At 41.0% G+C, this 19,679-nt stretch overlaps 1 protein-coding gene across 1 annotated transcript in view; it reads right to left on the reverse strand.

Moving 5' to 3' along the window:
• Nucleotides 1-19,679, reverse strand: part of si:dkey-106n21.1 (solute carrier family 23 member 2) — a 43,653-nt gene that overhangs the window by 12,779 nt on the left and 11,195 nt on the right. The window contains exons 3-6 of the mRNA XM_041038367.1: nt 14,816-14,973; nt 13,064-13,247; nt 11,549-11,730; nt 8,422-8,539 (exon numbers count right to left, since the gene is read on the reverse strand). Coding sequence (XP_040894301.1) covers nt 8,422-8,539; nt 11,549-11,730; nt 13,064-13,247; nt 14,816-14,973 — 642 coding nt within the window. The remainder of the gene's footprint in view (nt 1-8,421; nt 8,540-11,548; nt 11,731-13,063; nt 13,248-14,815; nt 14,974-19,679) is intronic.

The raw sequence follows: 19,679 nt of genomic DNA on the forward strand, positions 1-19,679 counted from the left end.
AATGATGAATTTAGGTACTGCACTGTTAATACCTTGTGTGCTGCCCTCACCAAGCGTAATCTTGCGAGCCAGCTAACATCAAACGACGAGTGCGACTTTTCTCGTTTTAAGACACACACCGTCATTTATTTTTTGTAAAACTGAAATACAACAGAAAAAATAACGCAAATATCCGCACAAAACATAACATAAAACAGTACACATTTCGCAAAGTAAGATGGAGCTAGCAAGCTAAACTAAATAATATGCAAGTTAGCCACTAAAATAAAATGCTACAACCATAACACGCTAAACGCACAACTTAAAACTACACACAATAACACTTACAGACTGTAGCGGTCACAGGCCGAAGCGTGCGCAAACATCCATAAACTTTAAACCGCGACACCCCGCTCCTGCCCCAACTGCTCCAGCGTAGCGTAGCGTAGCTGAGCGGAGCGCCCAAGATGCTAGCCACCACATTGTCAAGAGGAGCGCTCACTCTGATGCCATTTTCAAAACCCAAAAAAGGAACCCGAACACTCACTCCAACACAAATTACCTGAACTAAAGAAAAAATATCTTTTACATTTTTACACTTGACACTTATGAACTTCAACATTATTTTTAATCTAAAGACAGCACACTCCCTGCTTGATATAATAGCATTGTATCACTACATATACACTAACTTGAAGGGAAATGTCTTTTGACAACATTAAACTGTTATCTTTTCACTCAGTCTCTGAAAGAAGAACTACAATCTCTGAGATTGGCCTTTGGAGAACCTTAGCTGTTCCGTCTTTCACAGTCCGCACTTCCACCTTGCGGACTTTCTTATCATTGCTTGGCAAAACCTTGACAATCAGTGCCATTGGCCAGTCATTCCTCTGGGCCTGTCCATCCTTCAGTAAGACAACATCTCCTTCTTTGACATTTGGTTTGTCCTTTGTCCACTTCCTTCGGCTCTGAAGAGTGGCTAAATACTCTCCTTTCCATGTCTTCCACAATGTGTCAGCAAGACACTGAACTTGCTTCCACTGCAAAGCACAGCCCAGCGTTTGCTTGTTGCACTTCCTCCTCTTGTGCGACGTGTCATGATGAACCATGGCCCAAAGACGTCAAGACCAACAGTGGCGAATGGAGGCTCAGGAGTGAGTCTGTCTGCAGGCAGGTCTGCCATTTTCTGTTCTTCCAGTATGCCTCGTAGTTTGCGACAGGTAACACAGAAAACAGAAGAACAGAAGAAACCAGACACTTGCTCCCAATTATCCAGTATCCTGCTGCTCGGATAGCTCCCTCTGTAATATGTCGTCCTTGGTGGGCTACTTGCTCATGGAAGTATCTCACGAGTAGTGTGGCAGTGTGGTGAGTTAATAATCAGTGGGTGCTTTTCTTCTTCTGAGAGGTCTGCAGAGGAAAGACGACCTCCAACACGGAGCAGTCCATCTTTATCCACAACTGGATTGAGTTTCTTAAGCACGTTTTGCTTCCAACATGTCTGTTTAGCATCTTCCAGGCATTTAAAGTCATCCTTAAAGGCTTTGTGCTGGACAGAATGAACAATCACAACTTTAGCCTGTAAAAGCTCCTTCAGGCTGGGCGTGTCTTTGAAAGATTTCCATCCTTTCTTTTCTCCATTGCTTGCTTTTCCTTTGAAGGATGCTGCAACATGAATGAGTCTGGCTATGGTTTCACATAGTGTTCTCCAGCTTGAGCATCGCTCGAAGTGCTGCGAGCCCAGTTGAGGCTGAGTTGCTTTGGTTGCCAGAGTAGTAAATTCACGTCGAATCTCATTGTCAGTTTCAGGCTCAACGAGGCTAAAGAGACTGGATTCAGGCATCTCTGCTGCTTTGTCACAATGCAGGAAGTCTGGACCTGACAACCAGTTGCTGTTTTGGAGCTGTACTGCTAATACGGGCCTGGTTGCATGGTCAGCTGGGTTCAGTTCTGTTGGTACATAATACCACTGGTTGGGTTGTGTGGATCCCCTGATCCAAGTAACTCTGTTGGAGACATACACATAAAACCTCCTTGTGGAATTGTGAATGTAACCAAGCACAATCTTGCTGTCTGTGTAAAACTTCACAGCATGCACCTCAATGTCCATTTCATCTCTGATCAGCTCATACAGTTCAACAGCTAACACAGCAGCACAAAGCTCCAGACGTGGGATGGTGTGGGCAGGACGAGGGGCCAACTTGGACCTGCCCATCACAAATCCCACATGGCACCGTCCCTCAGTGTCTATAGCTCTCAAGTAGGCCACAGCTCCAATAGCTACCACAGAAGCATCTGAGAAGATGCACAGTTCCCTTTTCTGTGTTGAAGAGAGTGATACTGGAATGTAGCACCTCTGTATGTGTAGGTTTTCAAGTGCCTTCAAGGAGTCTTTCCATAATTTCCCCTCTGCTTCCTTTCTTGAGGAAAGAGGAGTGTCCCACTCTCTCTGCTCAGACTAATGCTTTCCCTTGCATTATTACAGGAGCTACAAAGCCCAAGGGGTCGTACAAACTGTTAACTGTTGACAACACACCTCTCCGAGTGAATGGTTTCTCTTCGCTGGACACCCGATAAGTGAAGCTGTCAGTTTCTAGGTTCCAGGAGAGCCCCAGGCTTCTCTGAAGAGGGAGAGGATCCACACCAAGGTCCAAGTCTTTCAATTCTTTGGCCCGGTCCTCTACCGGGAAGGCTTCCATTACCTGGTTACAGTTTGATGCTACTTTGTGTAACCGTAGGCTGGATTCTGCCAGCATCTCTCTGGTTCGTGCGAGAAGATCTATTGCCTCCTCAGGTGTAGCAACTGAGGTAAGACCATCGTCAACGTAGAACTGTCTTTCAACAAACTGTCTTGCGTCAGAACCATGTTCTTCTTCACCCTTCTGAGCTGCTCGTCTCATGCAGTTGATGGCACCCTTGTTGATGTCGTTGTCCTCATACCAGAGGTAGCGGAGAAAATCCCTCTGATCTTCCTGGACAACGAAGCAATAAAACATCTGTTCCACATCTGCTGTGAGGGCTACAGGTTCTTTACGGAACCTCAGAAGAACTCCCAACAAAGTGTTGTTTAAGTCTGGTCCACTGAGGAGTACATCATTGAGAGATGTTCCATCATGTTCAACACTTGAGTCAAACACGACTCGTATCTGGTCTGGCTTCTGTGGGTGGTACACACCAAATGTTGGCAGGTACCAGTGTTCTTTACCTTTATACAAAGGTGGGGCGAGCTCCGCTTGGTCATTGTCCAGCATCTTTTGCATGAACTTGATGTAGTGAGCTTTCATCTCTGGCTTTTTCTCCAACATCCTCCGTAGCGAGCAGAGATGTTTGAAAGCTTGTTCCCTGTTGCTTGGAAGCCTTCGGCGTGGAGAACAAAATGGCAAAGGAGCCACCCAGCTGTTTCCTTCGTTTTGGTGGACCTCTGAATCCATGATGGCTAGGAAAGCTTTGTCATCAATGGATAATGCTGACTCATTGTCATCCTCAGACTTACCAAACACTGAACTCCCTAGGCCATGTACACTGACAGTGAGACCTGCATTCTCCTTACGTGCAGGGAAGGTTGGGCTGTGGTGTTGTGTCTTGTCACCGTAGTCTTCCTTCACGTGGACACTGTTTGGACATGGTTTGAGAAAGGATGTACGACCATTGTGCAGTGTGTTTGTTTTGTAGACGATCTCTGATGGTTTGTGTGCTGTTCCCAAGCACACTTCTCCCACGATGACCCAGCCTAGGTCTAGCCGTTGAGCGTATGGTGCGTTGTGGGGCCCATTGCTTTGCTCACGTACTTTGTGAACCTGAAGAATGTCTCTTCCTAAGAGCAGGAGAATCTGAGCATCTTGGTCTACAGGTTGAATCATGGTAGCAACTGGGAGCAGATGAGGGTGATGACGTGCAACCTCTGGAGAGGGTATTTCTGTCCTCTCATCCGGCACCATGTCACACTCTATTAAGGGCGGTAGAGGAAGCCGGAGTTTCCTATCCATGGATTCAATGATGAAATTGACAGCTCTTCTACCTGCTGCCTCTGATTTTCCAGAGCAGGTTTTCAGAATGTATGAGGTGGGCCTACCTTTAACTTTAAAAAGGGTGAAGAACTCTGTTTTGGCAAGAGACTTGTTACTTTGTTCGTCTAGCACTGCATACATTTTAACTGCCCTCTCTTCTTCACCTGCAGGATACACTTTAACTAGGCAGATTTTGGAACATGAGTGTGAACGGTCATCGTGTCCACATACCTCTGTACACTTTGATGTGACTGATGATGAGTTTCCATTTTGCTCCCCGCTGTCATCTTTAACAGCTGCAGCACTCTGTGTGGTTGCAGGAAGAGGATTTGGATGTAGTGCTGTAATGTGTTTATCACTGTTGCACTCAACACACTCGACAGCCACCTTACAGTCTTTTGCCATGTGTTGAACTGACCCACAACATCTATAGCAGATGTGGTTTTCTCTGAGATAAGCTTTGCGTTCTTTTAAAGGTTTGCCCCTGAAAAGTTTACATCCATTTTCTCAATGGATGTGGCTTCTTATGTATGGGACACTGACGATCTGGTTCTTCCCATTTCTTTAGCACACGACTGGTTTGCATTCCTGATGACTCTGCAGGGATGTCTGTTTTGTGCACCATCACAGAAGCTTTACGACTGAACTGTGCAGGCTTTTCTGACCTGGAAGGAACATGACTGTTGGTAGCAGACATGGTGAAGCTAGGATCATTTTTTATCCTTGCTTGTTTTTGGACGAACTTGGAGAAGACGAAGAAGGGAGGAAAAGCCACTCCATGATCCTCCTTATACTGGCTTCCAACGCTTGCCCATTTCTCTTGCAGGTTAAAGGGAAGTTTTTCCACAATTTGTTTTACTCCACAAGCTGTACCCAAATATCCAAGCCCTGGAAGAGACCCATCCTCCTTAGCACATTCCAACTCGAGAAGAATGTCACTTAGCTCTCGTAGCTTAACATTATCATTATTATCATATTAACAGTTCAATCTTTTTGAGCAGTGCGTCTTCAATGGCCTCAGGTGTCCCGTAACACTCCTCAAGGCGCTGCCAGACCATACTGACACCTGCTGTAAGATTGAGGATGTGCACAGAACGAATTCTCTTTGCCTGTTCTGAGGATTCAACTCCAAGTCACTTTGTCAAAAGATCCAGCTCTTCTCTGGCTGAGAGATTCAAGTCCTTAGTGGCACTCAGTAATTTTCAGGTTTGTCATCAAATTGCAGGAGGCCAGCACTCACCATTTCTCTCCGCATGAGACATTTTACAAAGTCTTCCTTTGTATCTTTCGGCTCTGGCAAAGATGTCTTTTCAGGAATGATTGTGTGTTTTGGAGAACTGTGGAGGTAAGTATTATTTAAACACCTGATTGCTGTTTGCTCCTCTTTTGTGTCTTTGTACACTGGCTGTGTGTTGTTTTGAATACCATGAAGCGCTGGCGGTTTGACATCAGGTATTCTCAGTTCATCTATTTTTCCTGAATATGGCTCTTCTGTAAAGAGCAACTCTGACTGTTGTTGGATGTAGTCATGAGTGCACTCACCACTTTCAATTTCAGCTTCCATATAGGCCGTAGCTTCAGCTTCAGCTGCAGCAGCAGCTCTTTGACACTGCAGAAGATGGAGACTAGCGTCGAAGTCATCCTGTTGTTTCAGCAGTTCTGCTCTCTGCTTCATCATGTCCGCCTCTCGTTCAGCATAAGCTAGTTGAGCCCTGGCAGCTTTTGCTTTAGCATATGCTTTAACAGCTTAAGAGGTTGTTGATGATGATCTCTGGGAGAGTATAGTGGAGGCTTTAGATGATTGTGACTTAGCATCCAATGTTGGAAGAGGTGTCTGCCTAGTGGTTGCGTTAGCTGTAGCAACTTCTTGCTCTCCACAAGCTTCGTTTTGCTGCATAGCGGCATAGTCTTTAAAATAGCCCTTTCCTGAGCGTAAACTCATGTTGGTTAATGTCGTTTCATGATGCTTGAGCCCGCTGCGTTTCAGTCTTTTTACTGTGCTGCCCTCACCAAGCGTAATCTTGCAGGCTAGTCAGCCAGCTAACATCAAACGACGAGTGCGACTTTTCTCGTTTTAAGACACACACCGTCATTTCTTTTTTGTAAAACTGAGATACAACAGAAAAAATAACGCAAATTAATATCCGCACAAAACATAACAAAAAACAGTACACATTTCGCAAAGTAAGATGGAGCTAGCAAGCTAAACTAAATAATATGCAAGTTAGCCGCTAAAATAAAATGCTACAACCATAACACGCTAAACGTACAGCTTAAAACTACACACAATAACACTTACAGACTGTAGCGGTCACAGGCCGAAGCGTGCGCAAACATCCACAAACTTTCAAACCGCGACACCCCGCTCCTGCCCCAACTGCTCCAGCGTAGCGTAGCTGAGCGGAGCGCCCAAGATGCTAGCCACCACATTGTCAAGAGGAGCGCTCACTCTGATGCCATTTTCAAAACCCAAAGAAGGAACCCGAACACTCACTCCAACACAAATTACCTGAACTAAAGAAAAAATATCTTTTACATTTTTACACTTGACACTTATGAACTTCAGCATTATTTTTAATCAAAAGACAGCACACCTTGCATTAAATTTCATTCTGCATGTGTCTTCATACAAAAGGCTATGGGCACCAGGGTGCATTCTGGATGACATTTGTGTAGGAACATGGGACCAAAGGGTTGTGCATAGGAATACTTTTATCATGTGCTGATCTCTTCAAGGAGAATCAAACAGTAGCTCGAGGGCAGCAGAACATGAAAGCAAATTGCTTTCTCTGTATTTCTTGGATTTCTGTTTTGATGTCATCTTGACACATTCACCTATAAGAGGATAAATTGTGATCCACAAAAGAATTTTGTTTAAACTGCAAATTACACATCCAATGTGATTTAAGTGTGCCATGCATTATGGCCACTAATGATGAATAGGACTTGGCAAGGGGCTGTGTGTGCTGTTGGGTGTTGGCTAACTTCATACAGTAGGTGGGCTCTTTCTGTGCTGCTATGTAATCCCCCCGCTTCATTCCTTCACGCTGAAGAGCACCACATTTTATGCTTTGTGTGGCTTAATTTGATGATGGACAATAAATACTGATGAATAGCTATAAAAACTAAGCTTTGAGGGGGTTTTTTTGTTATTTTTTTAGGTTTTGCCGGCTTTCACAAGATGTGAGTCATTCTGCCAAAATGTGTAGACCTTCCATACATAAAGCATTCCAGAGACTGAACCCTGAAGCCAAAGTGACTCAGAGATCTTTAGTTCTCTGGAGGTTTCTTCGGCCCTCAGTTTGATGTTTTTGTCATTCTTTTTAACCTTTATTTATTCAGCTTTTCGTTTGCATGAAAAGCTTCCTCACAATCCTCAAGGAGTCAACATTCAAGGAGTTATACAAATTCACACCCAGGAGCTTCAAGAGAGCCCACCTTGTTTATTTTGGCTGCTGTTGAAGAGAAAGAAATATGTCTGTTTATTCATGGAAAAACGATAATCTGCACTAATCCTCAATGCAAAATATACAGATCTTTTGTCAGAGTGCAAATAATGTATAAGTTCGGCATGCAAAGCAGCATGTGCCTGCTGTGTTTCAATCTGACTGACAGCGACCAGTAGAGGACTGTGGTTGTACTCGTCAGCTCTCACACTGACAAGGTATGTAACTACTTGAAAACCCAACCTTTGTTAAATAAAGCTTAAAAAGCACATTCTCTGTCCTGATCCATCATCACAGGCAATTTCTACCTGACAGGTGGTAGCTGTAATCATAGGGCACTTGAAAGGTTTAAAAATCTGGCTTGCATTATCCCACAAAATACTTTGACTGAGGTTGTGTTTGCTCAAGTCAAACACAAGCACAGAAAAGACTCCCAGCCCTGAAGAGAAAAAAGAAACAATGCAAGCCTGTCATTTTTTTCTTGCATTTGTATTTATTTTTCCCAGCGTGAGCATTTTGATTCATAAAATCATAAATATAGTAGAAAATATTACCTGTGTATACACTGTAAAAATCAACGTGTACGCAAACAGGATAGTACTTTTGAAAATGTAGTTGCACAAAAAGATAATCTGGCCCACTAAACTTGGCAGTCTGATTTAATTCTGCCTTGACTGGTTTAGACATTTTATCTGTGATTTGTTAATTTTTTTATTAGGTGTTAAAAAAAAAATGTAAAAAAAATATCTGAAAGATCCACGCTGTCTCTGCAAATATGTACTTTGCATAGTGGAATGACAGACGTTGGCTTGATACCGGATGATTGTTTTGCAGTGTATGTTTCATTAAAATTTATAGCTTTTAAACAAAGCAAGAGAGTTATAAACAGCTTTTATGGGCCACACGTCCTGAAACGAAAATTTTATGTCGTTTTTCCATGATAGAAAACAAACGGAATGTATGAGACTTGGACAATGTTGGAAACTCACAGAGAAGAGCTTGAAGAGCGGATACTGGAAAACCTTCCACTTCTTGTCTTTGTAAGCAATCATGGGAACATTGACTTTGCTGAGATACTGGGAGAACAGGAGGATGAGACAGACCGTGCTGTGGGAAAACAGAAAACAGGACAAAATGTGTCATCCACAGTCATTTCTCCAAGGCCTGGCCCTCACTCACAGCTATTAGAGTAATTGTATTTAAGCATAGCATGCTTCCATGCATCACAGTCAGGGGGAAGTCAGAACAAGTGAAAACATGTAATTTTACACAGCAGTCATATCTATACAGTACTTGTCATCATGGAGAACATTATGGTGGCGACAGTCGTAACAGTGTAGCGAAAGCGGTCAATGCGACATTGTAAAATGCTTCACTCTCTTCTGTGAGTGCATGTGAAACTCTTCATGCTGTGCATGAAATACTGTTTCAAACTGATGCATGTGTCAGTGGGCTCAGTGGGGCAGTCTGGAGCCTGGTGAACTGTGACGGTTTTTGGCCCTGGCGAATCACATGGGGGGCGGCACAAGCACGTGGATAAAAAAAATCATCTGCGCCGCTAAGCGGTTTCCTAATATCTATCATATTACTGTGTGGGGAATGAGCTAATTGGCGCCCCCTGCAGCTGCAGGCGCACCTGCTTTCTGAGAAGGTGCCGTGCTCTGAAGCTGTGTGAGGAGGGGAAAGGGGGGGGGGGTTGCGGGGGACAGTTCACCTCTGGGTCTCTCTCAGATGGAACGGACAAGGCAGGGATGGGTGAGGGAATCCACTGTATAGAGGAGCTTTTCAAAGTTGAGCTTTTCAAAGTTGATCAAGTCATACCTGAGGTCAGCCATGTCTCAGGAACGGCTCACTGGCCGTTCGTATGATGACATTATTGATAATTTTGCATCAAGGAAGGTCAGAAAGGTCAGGTTTTAGTTTCAGTTTTTGTTTGCTGCTCTTAGTGCAATAGTGTTAGAATTAGATTTCCTTTAGTGTGTTTTCATTTGTGTGATGAAGGATTTGTGCTATTCACAATATTTATTCTATATTTTATTTGTATTTTATTATTTTTTTGACCGGTATTCTAAAATAATAAGATTATATTGTTTTTATTTTATATCATTGTTGTTCTCTGCTGTTGTGTGCTTGTGTATATTTTTGCCACTTTTATGCATACAGAGTATATTTATTTAATTTCTGATAACTTTAATTTCTAAATTGTTTTGGCAATGTTGGAGTTGGAGATTGTTATAATATAAATATTGTTATTATAAAACATGGCTGTTCATGGGTTAGGGGTTAGGGTTTAGGGTTTAGGGTTGGGGTTAGGGTTGGGGGGGCGCTCGGAAGGGGTCTCGCCCAGGGAGTAATTGAGTGTAGAACCACCACTGCTGGTGAACACTTTAAAAAGGTCTACCAGGCAAAGTTACTGGAAATAAAAAAAAAAACAACTAAAGAATGAAGAGAAGAATGACTTCCTTTCTGTATCTCTCAGCTCTTTAAATCTGATTTAAACATTTACACTGTAGCTGAATCACTGATCCAGATTAAGCTTTTGACCCCAACAGCAGCAAAATCAGCCGAAACATCTAGTTGGACTTATGGAATGAAAACTATGTGCTCGGTTCTGAGAAAAATATTTAATGGTTATCTTGTATGAAAGACCAGAACACAACCAGGACAGGAGCACATGAGGTGATGGATGGGCTCATCTTCCCTTCAAGAGTTTCTGAAGCATCCAGTCCTCTGAGCTCTCCCTCAGTATTTTCAACATAAAACCCCTCTGTTATCTATATTATGTCCTAAGGATATATAATGGGATTTCATAAATTGAATATTTAGTATTTAACAAATGAAGAGACAGCCCAACTTTGACATCACATTAGTTTTACAATATGTACTTTTACATTTAAATCCTCACTTTTCCTTAAGATTAAGAGTGCTGAATAAAGGATCACACCAAATCATTTATTGCTGTTCAAACTGATCGTGTTTCGGAAACTGACTTCTTCATTTCCCCTGCACTGTGTTATATGACAGGCCTTCACGGTCTCCAGTATTTTTGGTATACTGTGAGAGTTGACTTCTAACTATAAGATGTCTGTGTCTGCTCCTGTAAGCTGCTGGGGGGGGAGTAGGGCACTGAGGCTAAGAAGGATATGACTGATTACCATATCCATATATGGCGCCAGGGGGTGGATGTGCTGAACCTTTTAAAAGCCACGGTGATCACTCTATGCATTGGCTTTAGTCTGCATTATCTGGAGATAGCAGCAGGAAATGGACAGGGCAGGGGCAAAAGTGGAACAGTAAGTTACAGTAGCAGTGGTTGTGGAGATTAGGTGGATTTAGATAATGGACATCACTGCGTTGATAAAGAATCAAATGAAGTGGAAAACAGGAAAAGAAATACTGAATGAATGGAGACATTTGGCTGCATTCAAACATGAGAATTAGATTTTGTTGGAGTTGCACCGACAAGATGGATGGACAGTACAGGACTTATTTTTCTGGGAATGTTATTCATTATGTGCCATGTGTTCCTATGTCTTATCTTACATTATTGTATTTGTAGTTTTAAATTCTATAGTTGCTTTGTTTCTATGATCAGATGTATTCACATTAGCCTCATTATACCAATCAAGTCTAGTAATGTTATCATGTCTCTTAATCTCACAAACCCACAGGACAGACGGACAGTACAGTGCATTGATAAATGCTATCTTGTCCGCGCTATTTATATCATTGAGAACAAACTAAATACTAGTGACGCCTCTCAGTATAATGTGATAGAATCCAACAGCACCACTAACTACATACATCCTTCAAAATGGCTATAAAGTTGGATCAACACCTCTAAAGCACATTCAACAAAAACTAAACATTAGAACTTTCATGCAGGTAGGACTTATTGCAGGGCTTTTGCATTAGACTTGGTTAGTTTTACCTAAGTGTACCTGTATACTGGCAAGTGAATGTATGTACATGTATGTATATACTGTATGTACATAAAGTACATCTTAGCACATACCTTTATAGTTTAGACATTCTGCACAAACAATAAATCCTTCACCATTAAAATATGTTTCTTTCTGTTGTGTAATACAACAGTGTAAAACATCTTCCACTCACAGAGCTGCTATTCCCCAGTGACCTCCAGACTTCTTCCCAGCCTCAATGAACAGTGACAGGCCGATGAGGTTGATGGTAGGAGCGATGGCCAGAGGGCCGATATATTTGAGCACAAGGCCCACCAGCCCCGAAAAGCCCAGGATGAGCTGGAGCAGAGAGGACACTAGTATGGCTCCTTGGATCTGTGGATGGCAAGGCAAGAGCGACATAATGATCAATACATATGCTAGGTTTTCGGTGCACAACTGTGAATCATATATCACACAATGGTGTTCATGAAGGCTAGAGTTAGAGCTTTCCGTACTCTGTAAAGGTGAGAAAAGTGGTTCACATCACAGTCTACAGTTTAACATTGTGTATGTACTTTGCCATTCTAGTGCTTCATTTGGATTTTGGCCTTTATGCACTGGTATTTCACTGTGACAGCCTTAAATGTTCTTTGAGCTTGTTCAGAGAAAAAGCCGCAAACCTCCCTGCTGCTTAGTTTCAAACCAGTAGAACGTGGTTGGACAGATCCACACCCAGTATGAGTTTTCGTGGCTGTCTGAATAAATCAACACATCACTGCCTGAGACGCATTCATGCAGAGCATTAAGTTAAAACAAAAAACAGAAAAAGGAACTTCAACTTGAGAGCTACAAATGTGAGACCTGTACAGGTAGATTCATAAAAATCACCTCCACAGATAGATTTATGATTTTCAACATGCTGCTTATATTCTGTTTAAAATCCCCTGCTGTGCTCTCATTACATCTAAAGGCTACAGTTATAAGTCTTGTCAAACGTACTTTTATTTGGGAGCGCATGCAAAAGTAGTAAAACATATCCCACCACAGAAACTTGCAGAGCTATAGCACTTCATTTATCTGTCCTTCTGTGAGCATTATAAAGGCATGGCAACAGCCAATACCCCTGAGAAGCCCTCCCTTTGAATCATACATCTGTGACTGACGTATGTGTTGCCACAGGGAAAGACAATCTTGTGCAAAACCCTGCTGACAAGGAGAAGATAAATGATGGTAAAAAAAAAAAAACATTTGAAAAGCTAAGCTGAGACAAATTTAGATGAGAATAATATTGAACCCATACCTTAATACACGCCCAGATTCAAGTTAAGTTTAATACTTTCCCACCAAGTGTTAAACTTTGGTTTTTGGCATGTAAAATCTTGAGTAGGTAAATTTTTTGTGATCTTTCTCTGGATGCACACACACACACACACACACACACACACACACACACACACACACACACACACACACACACACACACACACACACACACACACACACACACACACACACACACACACACACACACACAGATAAGAAGAGTGTTATGAACCATGGGACTGTTTCTTTTGGCATGCAACCTTTGAGGTGTGACAAGACGACACAGGGTCCTCACTGTTCTCCTTTAATGGGTTAGCACTGCTAAGGTGACCAATTGGATTCCCTGTCACAGAACATGAGGTACTGAGAATCATCTTCTGGTTCAAGAGAATATTTTACTTACCTCACGCATTCGAGACATCCAGACCTCATCAGAATTTTCCATTTGTAGAGGACTGCTGCTGTTCTGCAGCTGCATGGACATCATCACAGGTGCTTTAGAGGCCGGACACTGCCACTTGGGCAGAGCAAGAATGGCAAGGGTCGGAGTGATGAAGCTGAAGGTCCCACCCTGGAGAATCGGTAACCTTCAAGTCAACAAGGCAAAGAGGTTAAAGGTTGGAGTTCACTCTATCAGGTCTTTACTGACTAGGATGACCTGGATCTGCTCAAAACAAGTCTGAAAGGAGAGCCGAGAATTTTAATGAGCTTTCCTCACAGACTGGGACTCCTGCTGGGTCAGTAAGGTTTGTTAATAATGAGTCCCATGACAAATCTTAATGATTTTGAAAACTTATTTCAGCAGGGGTTTCACAAAAGGTAATACAGGCAGTACGGAATTTCAAACCAGCTCAAAATTTTCATAACATGGTGTTACACAGAGGCACAGTTTTATAATATAATAGTTTTAGAAACAGTCTCAGTCCAACATCATACAGAGATTCCAGGTTGTAATTTGACAAAATGATGCCGCTTTTAAGGATTAAACTGAATTTGAGTTGGCTGTACATTTTCAACTTTCAACTGTTTCAGAGTTTAATGGAAACACATGTTTTCCTGCTCTGCATGAAATAATGTGCAAGTGCATGTGTATTTTATTTACTTTGCTTTTTGTGGCGTTGCAGCGTATTTCCATGCACTTTCGTCTGCTTGCCTTTGTGTTTTCATCCTTTTATTCTCTTGTTTCACAAACCACTTCATGCCACAGTTCTGAAAGGTGCAATAAAAATTAAGATTAACTTCCTTGTTATTCAATGTCAAAGTGTTTGCTGGGATCCCATTTTTGTCCCTTTAAGCTTTTGCCAAACTGTGTAGGTGGAGAACTCACACAAAAGCATTAGCTATTTGCTCAGGCTTACTGTTACAGCAGTGCTGAGAGGGCAGGAAAGTGTGTGTGTGGAGCCCTGTACTGTACTGTACTGTACAGCACTGTATGTGTGGGAGGCGGCTGGTACATAAGTTTCAAATTGATTTTCCTATTAAAGTGCCAAACAGCTCCCATTATTTCACGTCTTTGTTATAAAAGGAAAACCACAAATTAAGCCACATAAACTTTGTAGAACATAAGGCTTCAAGGACAACTATTTCAGAACTTCTGCTGAAGGGTAAATCTCATTTCTACTCTTGGTGTCACGTAGAGCTTGGCAGTGAACTGACTCACAGTTTAACTCCGCGTGAACCACTACAGGGGTCTCCGGGCTAAGCTGTAACTTCAAGCTGCTGCAAATACAGCTCAGCGCTTTGTCAGGGCATAAAGTTTATGAAACCATTGTGGTACCGTTGCAAGAAGGCAGTGCATGTAAGGTGAGGTTGTCTGTCAGGAAATATATGGTAGTTTCCTCTAACTCTGCAAAATTCTTAACTTGAGCATTCCCTCAGTTTGTACCTACTGTAAAACTTAAACTTGACTGACAGGACCACTTAAACTGCAAACACACACACACACACACACGTCTCTCTCTCTCACACACAGAGGATTACACTACCTCCCAAGCACGTTCACACACAAGCAGAAGATGTCAAATCTTGTGTGCGTGCATGTGTGTGTGTGTGTGTGTGTGTGTGTGTGTGTGTGTGTGTGTGTGTGTGTGTGTGAGAAAGAGAGTGGCCTGTTACTTCCTGATTCACAGGTGCTGTGAGACAGTGAGGGTAATACCTGGTACCGACAGCAGTCTGCAGCAGTGTACATAATCCTGACACAAAGAATATGGTGGAGATGAGCTGGCTTTTGGCAGTGTTGTTGTCCTTTATGCAGAGGGGCTCGGCCAGGATGAGTGGGATTGCAATGATGCCGCCAAAAGCGAGGATGTAATGCTGCGGAGGCAGAAGAGAGAGGATACATAAAATCAATACAAATCTCTGAAGTAATAATAGTAATAAAATTAATCCTGGCTTCTCGTTTACTTCCGACCTTCACCGGTCTTTATGTTAAATACATGAATGTATTTATGTTTCTCAAAGTAAAGACATTTTCTCTAAGGGATTCTATGGCAAATGAAATGCTGCAAAACCACACATTGCAAGGAGTGATAGAAAAAATAAGATGCTAAAAGCCCTTCATAATAGCTAACATGCATCTAGGTGAGTCACTGTGAGCTGACTTTTATTGGATTTAACAATCAAGCAAAATATCACCCAAAATCTGACCTTTCTGCAGTCAAAATAAACAAGCAAACAAAAAAGGTCATGTAGATGAGAGTTTTCTCATCAATTAAAAATAAGCTGATTAAAATTTATTGTTGTCAAAATGCAGTTAACCTGGAAAACTGATTTTTGATTTTATAGAAACACTTTACTGGTATTTTCTTCACCTTTTAGCCATTATTGACAGTGACAGTTGAGATACAGAGAAAGTGCATTCAGGAAACCCCTGTATCACTGTTTTATTATCTCATATTCTTATTATGATGTATCCTGTGTAGCTTGGGCAACAGTGATAACACCGTACCTGGTGCATCAGATCATCCCAGATTAACCGACAGATAAGACGTTTTACGCTGCCATCTGATCTGAGTTATGTACCAATATAAATCTGAACACACACTGGCTCATTCACGTACCAATACGTCTTCCAAATTAGCAAACAGGTCGTTTGTCACAGCCTCCTAAACTAAACACAAATTGGTCTTGTCTGACCTTGCACATGCCATTACCTTCCAGAACTGTTGTTCAAATGTTCAAAATGAATGAAATTATTCATATGAATGTTTCCTGATGTTTCAGCTCTGTGGTTAAGGTTTTGTTTGGTTTAAAGAACAAAAATTAATGTTCACTTGACAATGGTGTCGTGTTATTAAATAAATATCTCAACAAAAACTGAAAAGCTGGATCACCTAAAGGTAGTATTTATTTATGATTGTATTGGATTTCATTATGTTCTATGGCGGATGGTGTCTACTCCCTGTATGATGTCGAGTACATGGCATAAACCTTTGCTTAGTTTCATGACAAATCCCAAATAATAACCTGTTGAAATGACATTCTGTCAGCTGTATATATGATTTCTATGGTCCCATGGTTTCAACAGGACAACCTGTACAAAACATACAGTAGTTTGTACAGTATTTTGTCATTAACGCATCACATATGTTTTGATGATTTAGGTCATGAGTAACTTTTTTTAAAGAATCTTTTTGTTTGTTAATTTACCAATAGAAGGAGATTTGCAGTAGAGATTGCAGGAGATTGCAGTATTTAGCTTTTGTATTCGTATTTATTTGATTATAAATCTGCCAAGATGTGAGCATTCTGTACACAGGGAATGCTTTGAGCGAAAGCAGGATATTCTTGAATGTCTTGTACAAATCAGCTGCAAAGCTTAACAGTCCTGCACACTCTACCCATGTGTGTGCATGTGTGTGTTGAGGGGGTGGGGCAGTTGGTGGTGGAGCTTGCCATTGATCCAAAAGAATTTGGACAAAAGTAAAAAAAAAAAAAATCAAAGACAGATGATGATAGGCCTCACCAGATTTATGGGGTTTTTTTTTCGAACCTACAACTCCCATAAGTCAGAGGGAGATGCCTTAGGTCAGTTTCATGACAGAAGAAAGTGGGAGGATTCCTTCAGGAAGAAGGGCACTTCTTTGGCCTCCTATGGCCTTGTGTCATCTCAAATGAATGCATATTCTTCTCAGACTGACAGAAGCTTCTCTTTACAGCTGTATAAACTTCAGAGTGTTTACAAATTCAACATGGAAGTGACACTCATACACTAAGTGTGACCAAAGTGTTATTGGCCTGGAATCTTGGGGAGAAAGTAAAAGACTAAAGCTCCTGCCATGTTTTATGTGCTTATTCTAACCTTCTTTTGAGTATGTCATACAGTCATGGTAGAAAAATCAAATGTACCAAAAAAAAATTATTATTATTATTATTATTATTATTTTTTAATTTCCCCAAAATCTACCAAATCCAAATAATTAAGGGAGGAGTGATTCGGGGTTTAGAGTGTTTTTTTTTTTTACATACATCTGCTCTTAGTAATTGCAATAATGGACAAATTTCTTTTCACTCTGAATGTTACCAGTTTGTTTGACAGCAACCCCATATTTAAATGTGCTTGAAAGCATTGCAACGCATCTTGATTACATGCTCCGAAAGAATATCTCAAACATGTGTAACAATGTCATGTAGCAATGAACTGAGCGCTTGGCTCAAAAAAAAAAAGAAAAAAAAATTAATAAAAAAAGAAAGAAAACTGCAATAAATAAACCAACTGGTTTATTTATTGCAGTTTTTTTCTACTGAAGCAACAGGAAGAAAGACGAACCTCTTGGAAAAGTGATACAGATCCACAAAAATGACATACAATGAAAGACAGATTGACATAGTTCCCAAAAGAACATTTTGCAACTTCAAAGAAAAAGCTGGTGATATTTTAAATGTTTCTTATTGTCAACAAATCCCATACAAAGTCCAAAATTTGCAGCGGATTTTTCCTTTAAGCAAGTTTTGCCTGTGTAGCCAAAAAGATACACTGATCAGCCATAACATTAAAATATATAATATAGAGTATATATGCATTTATGGACACACAAAAATACAAATACTAAAAAATGAGTACTGACCCACACCTCAAAATAGTCCTCAACAAACACACAATTTACTAAATTCTGATACTTACAAAGCTACAATACCCAGCTATTTTATTTACTTTTCCAAAATGAAACTGTATATTGTTTTACTTCTTTAGCAGGGATGAAGGGTTGTGTTGTTAAGCTTTTGGTCCCTTCATAACATTTTTTGACAATAACAATAGAATAACAACAACATTTAAACAGTACATTTTCATCTGAATTACTGGCAAAACAAAATGGAAATGTGGCAAAAACTAGACCAGAAGCCTGATGCTTTTGCCTGTGAACTTTTGAAAAGATTTAAGAACTCACTGGCTAAAGCTGAAATCTTGGGAGAAGTCTACAATAAATTTGGATGTGAGATAGCATACCTGAGGGTTAAAGGTTGGTCAGATGCTGGAAATATCTACTGAGCCTTCTGGAAGAATCTTGATCTAAAGTGAATCAAATGCAGGGAGGAGACAACCTGATAACCCCGCTGAAATGCTCCACAAAATTCAGATGTGGTGGCTGCCTAACAATCCTGCAGATTTATCACATGCTTTTTGATGACATGAAATAGTGAGGAACATTAATGATCAAAACTTGCTGTCAAGCCTGACTTCTAGACTTTTTAATAACAGCTCTGAGGTGACCCAGATGGACACGTGTGGTCTTCTGACTTTGTTTCAGCCAACCACCTGGCAATTTACAGCTTTTCCAACCTGGTCACCTCCTCCACTTGTTTTTCCTGTTTGAAAGAGACCTTGCTTTAAATTGCCCAATGAAACGTGCTGTCCCACGTGTTAATGAGCGTTAACCTTTGTAAACAGAACTCTGTCAGCTATCATCTGTCTTGGTTTCAGTTGGATGTTTGTGTCTTTTTTTATTTCATTTCCACGGTACAAACAACAACAACAAAAACAAGAAAACACTGACTGTTTGGCAGTGACCAATTTTATGAGACTTGGAGACTCTCTAACCATGAGGGCTGTTGGCTGTCAGCTTCAATCAAAAAGATTAGTATCAGCCTTGATTAAAGTAGCAGGGCAGCCCTAGTAAAGTAGTAAAAATATTATCAGTTTAATATTAAAGAAAATTCATATTTGAGAATCTGGAGCCAGAGGATCTGGGGAGTTTTTGCATGAAAAATGACCTGATGAGTGATCCTTTCAATTCCAAATCAGCGCAATCACTCAAACGAACACAAACGTTTGTGGCTGGGTATCACGTAGCCCTCTTTTTGGAAGTCATGACACTGATATCTAGGAAATGGATGTATTTAAAAAAATACAAGTAAAAACACTGAGGTGACCGGAGGAGGTGCAAGGGGTTCTAAAATTTTAAAAGCTGGAGAAAACTAATGATCCTTGTGGAAAAAGAGGTCGAAGCTGTAAAAGTAACAGGATCCAACTGGGAGGGAAAAAAAGACAATTTCCTTGGACAATAAAATTCTCTTCTCTTCTCCTGTATTTTTTATGTTTTAAACTTAAAGAGCTAAGCATGTTTCTGGACATTTTATCAGGAATCTGTCCTGTGGTCTTGTATTTAGGGGCAGTTCAAACACCATGATGCTCTTTAGATAAGTTGTACTGGGGGGCCCACTGTTCTTTTATTCCTCCACACAGCCAGGTGTCATATCACACGGCATGCTCTGAAACAAATATTGCCTTGAAAACAAGGGGTAACTGTGCACCAGACTGATGCAATAATGAATAACAAATAAAACACGTCTTATATCACTGCAAATAACTGCCCTTAAGGGTATAAGGCTGTAGTCTTTATCTTTGATGTATTCCAGAACATGTGCTGACTGAATGTTTTCTTCAAAGAAATGCAAATAAATAATAATAATAATAATAAAAAGAAACACTGGAGAACAAAACAAGACACTAAGCGGGTAATAGTTATAATTATCACAGCAGTGTTTCAACAGACATGTCTTGTTCCATACTCCCTGCTGGA

Source organism: Toxotes jaculatrix, chromosome 5 (genome assembly GCF_017976425.1).
Source record: "Toxotes jaculatrix isolate fToxJac2 chromosome 5, fToxJac2.pri, whole genome shotgun sequence".
Lineage (NCBI taxonomy): Eukaryota > Metazoa > Chordata > Actinopteri > Toxotidae > Toxotes > Toxotes jaculatrix.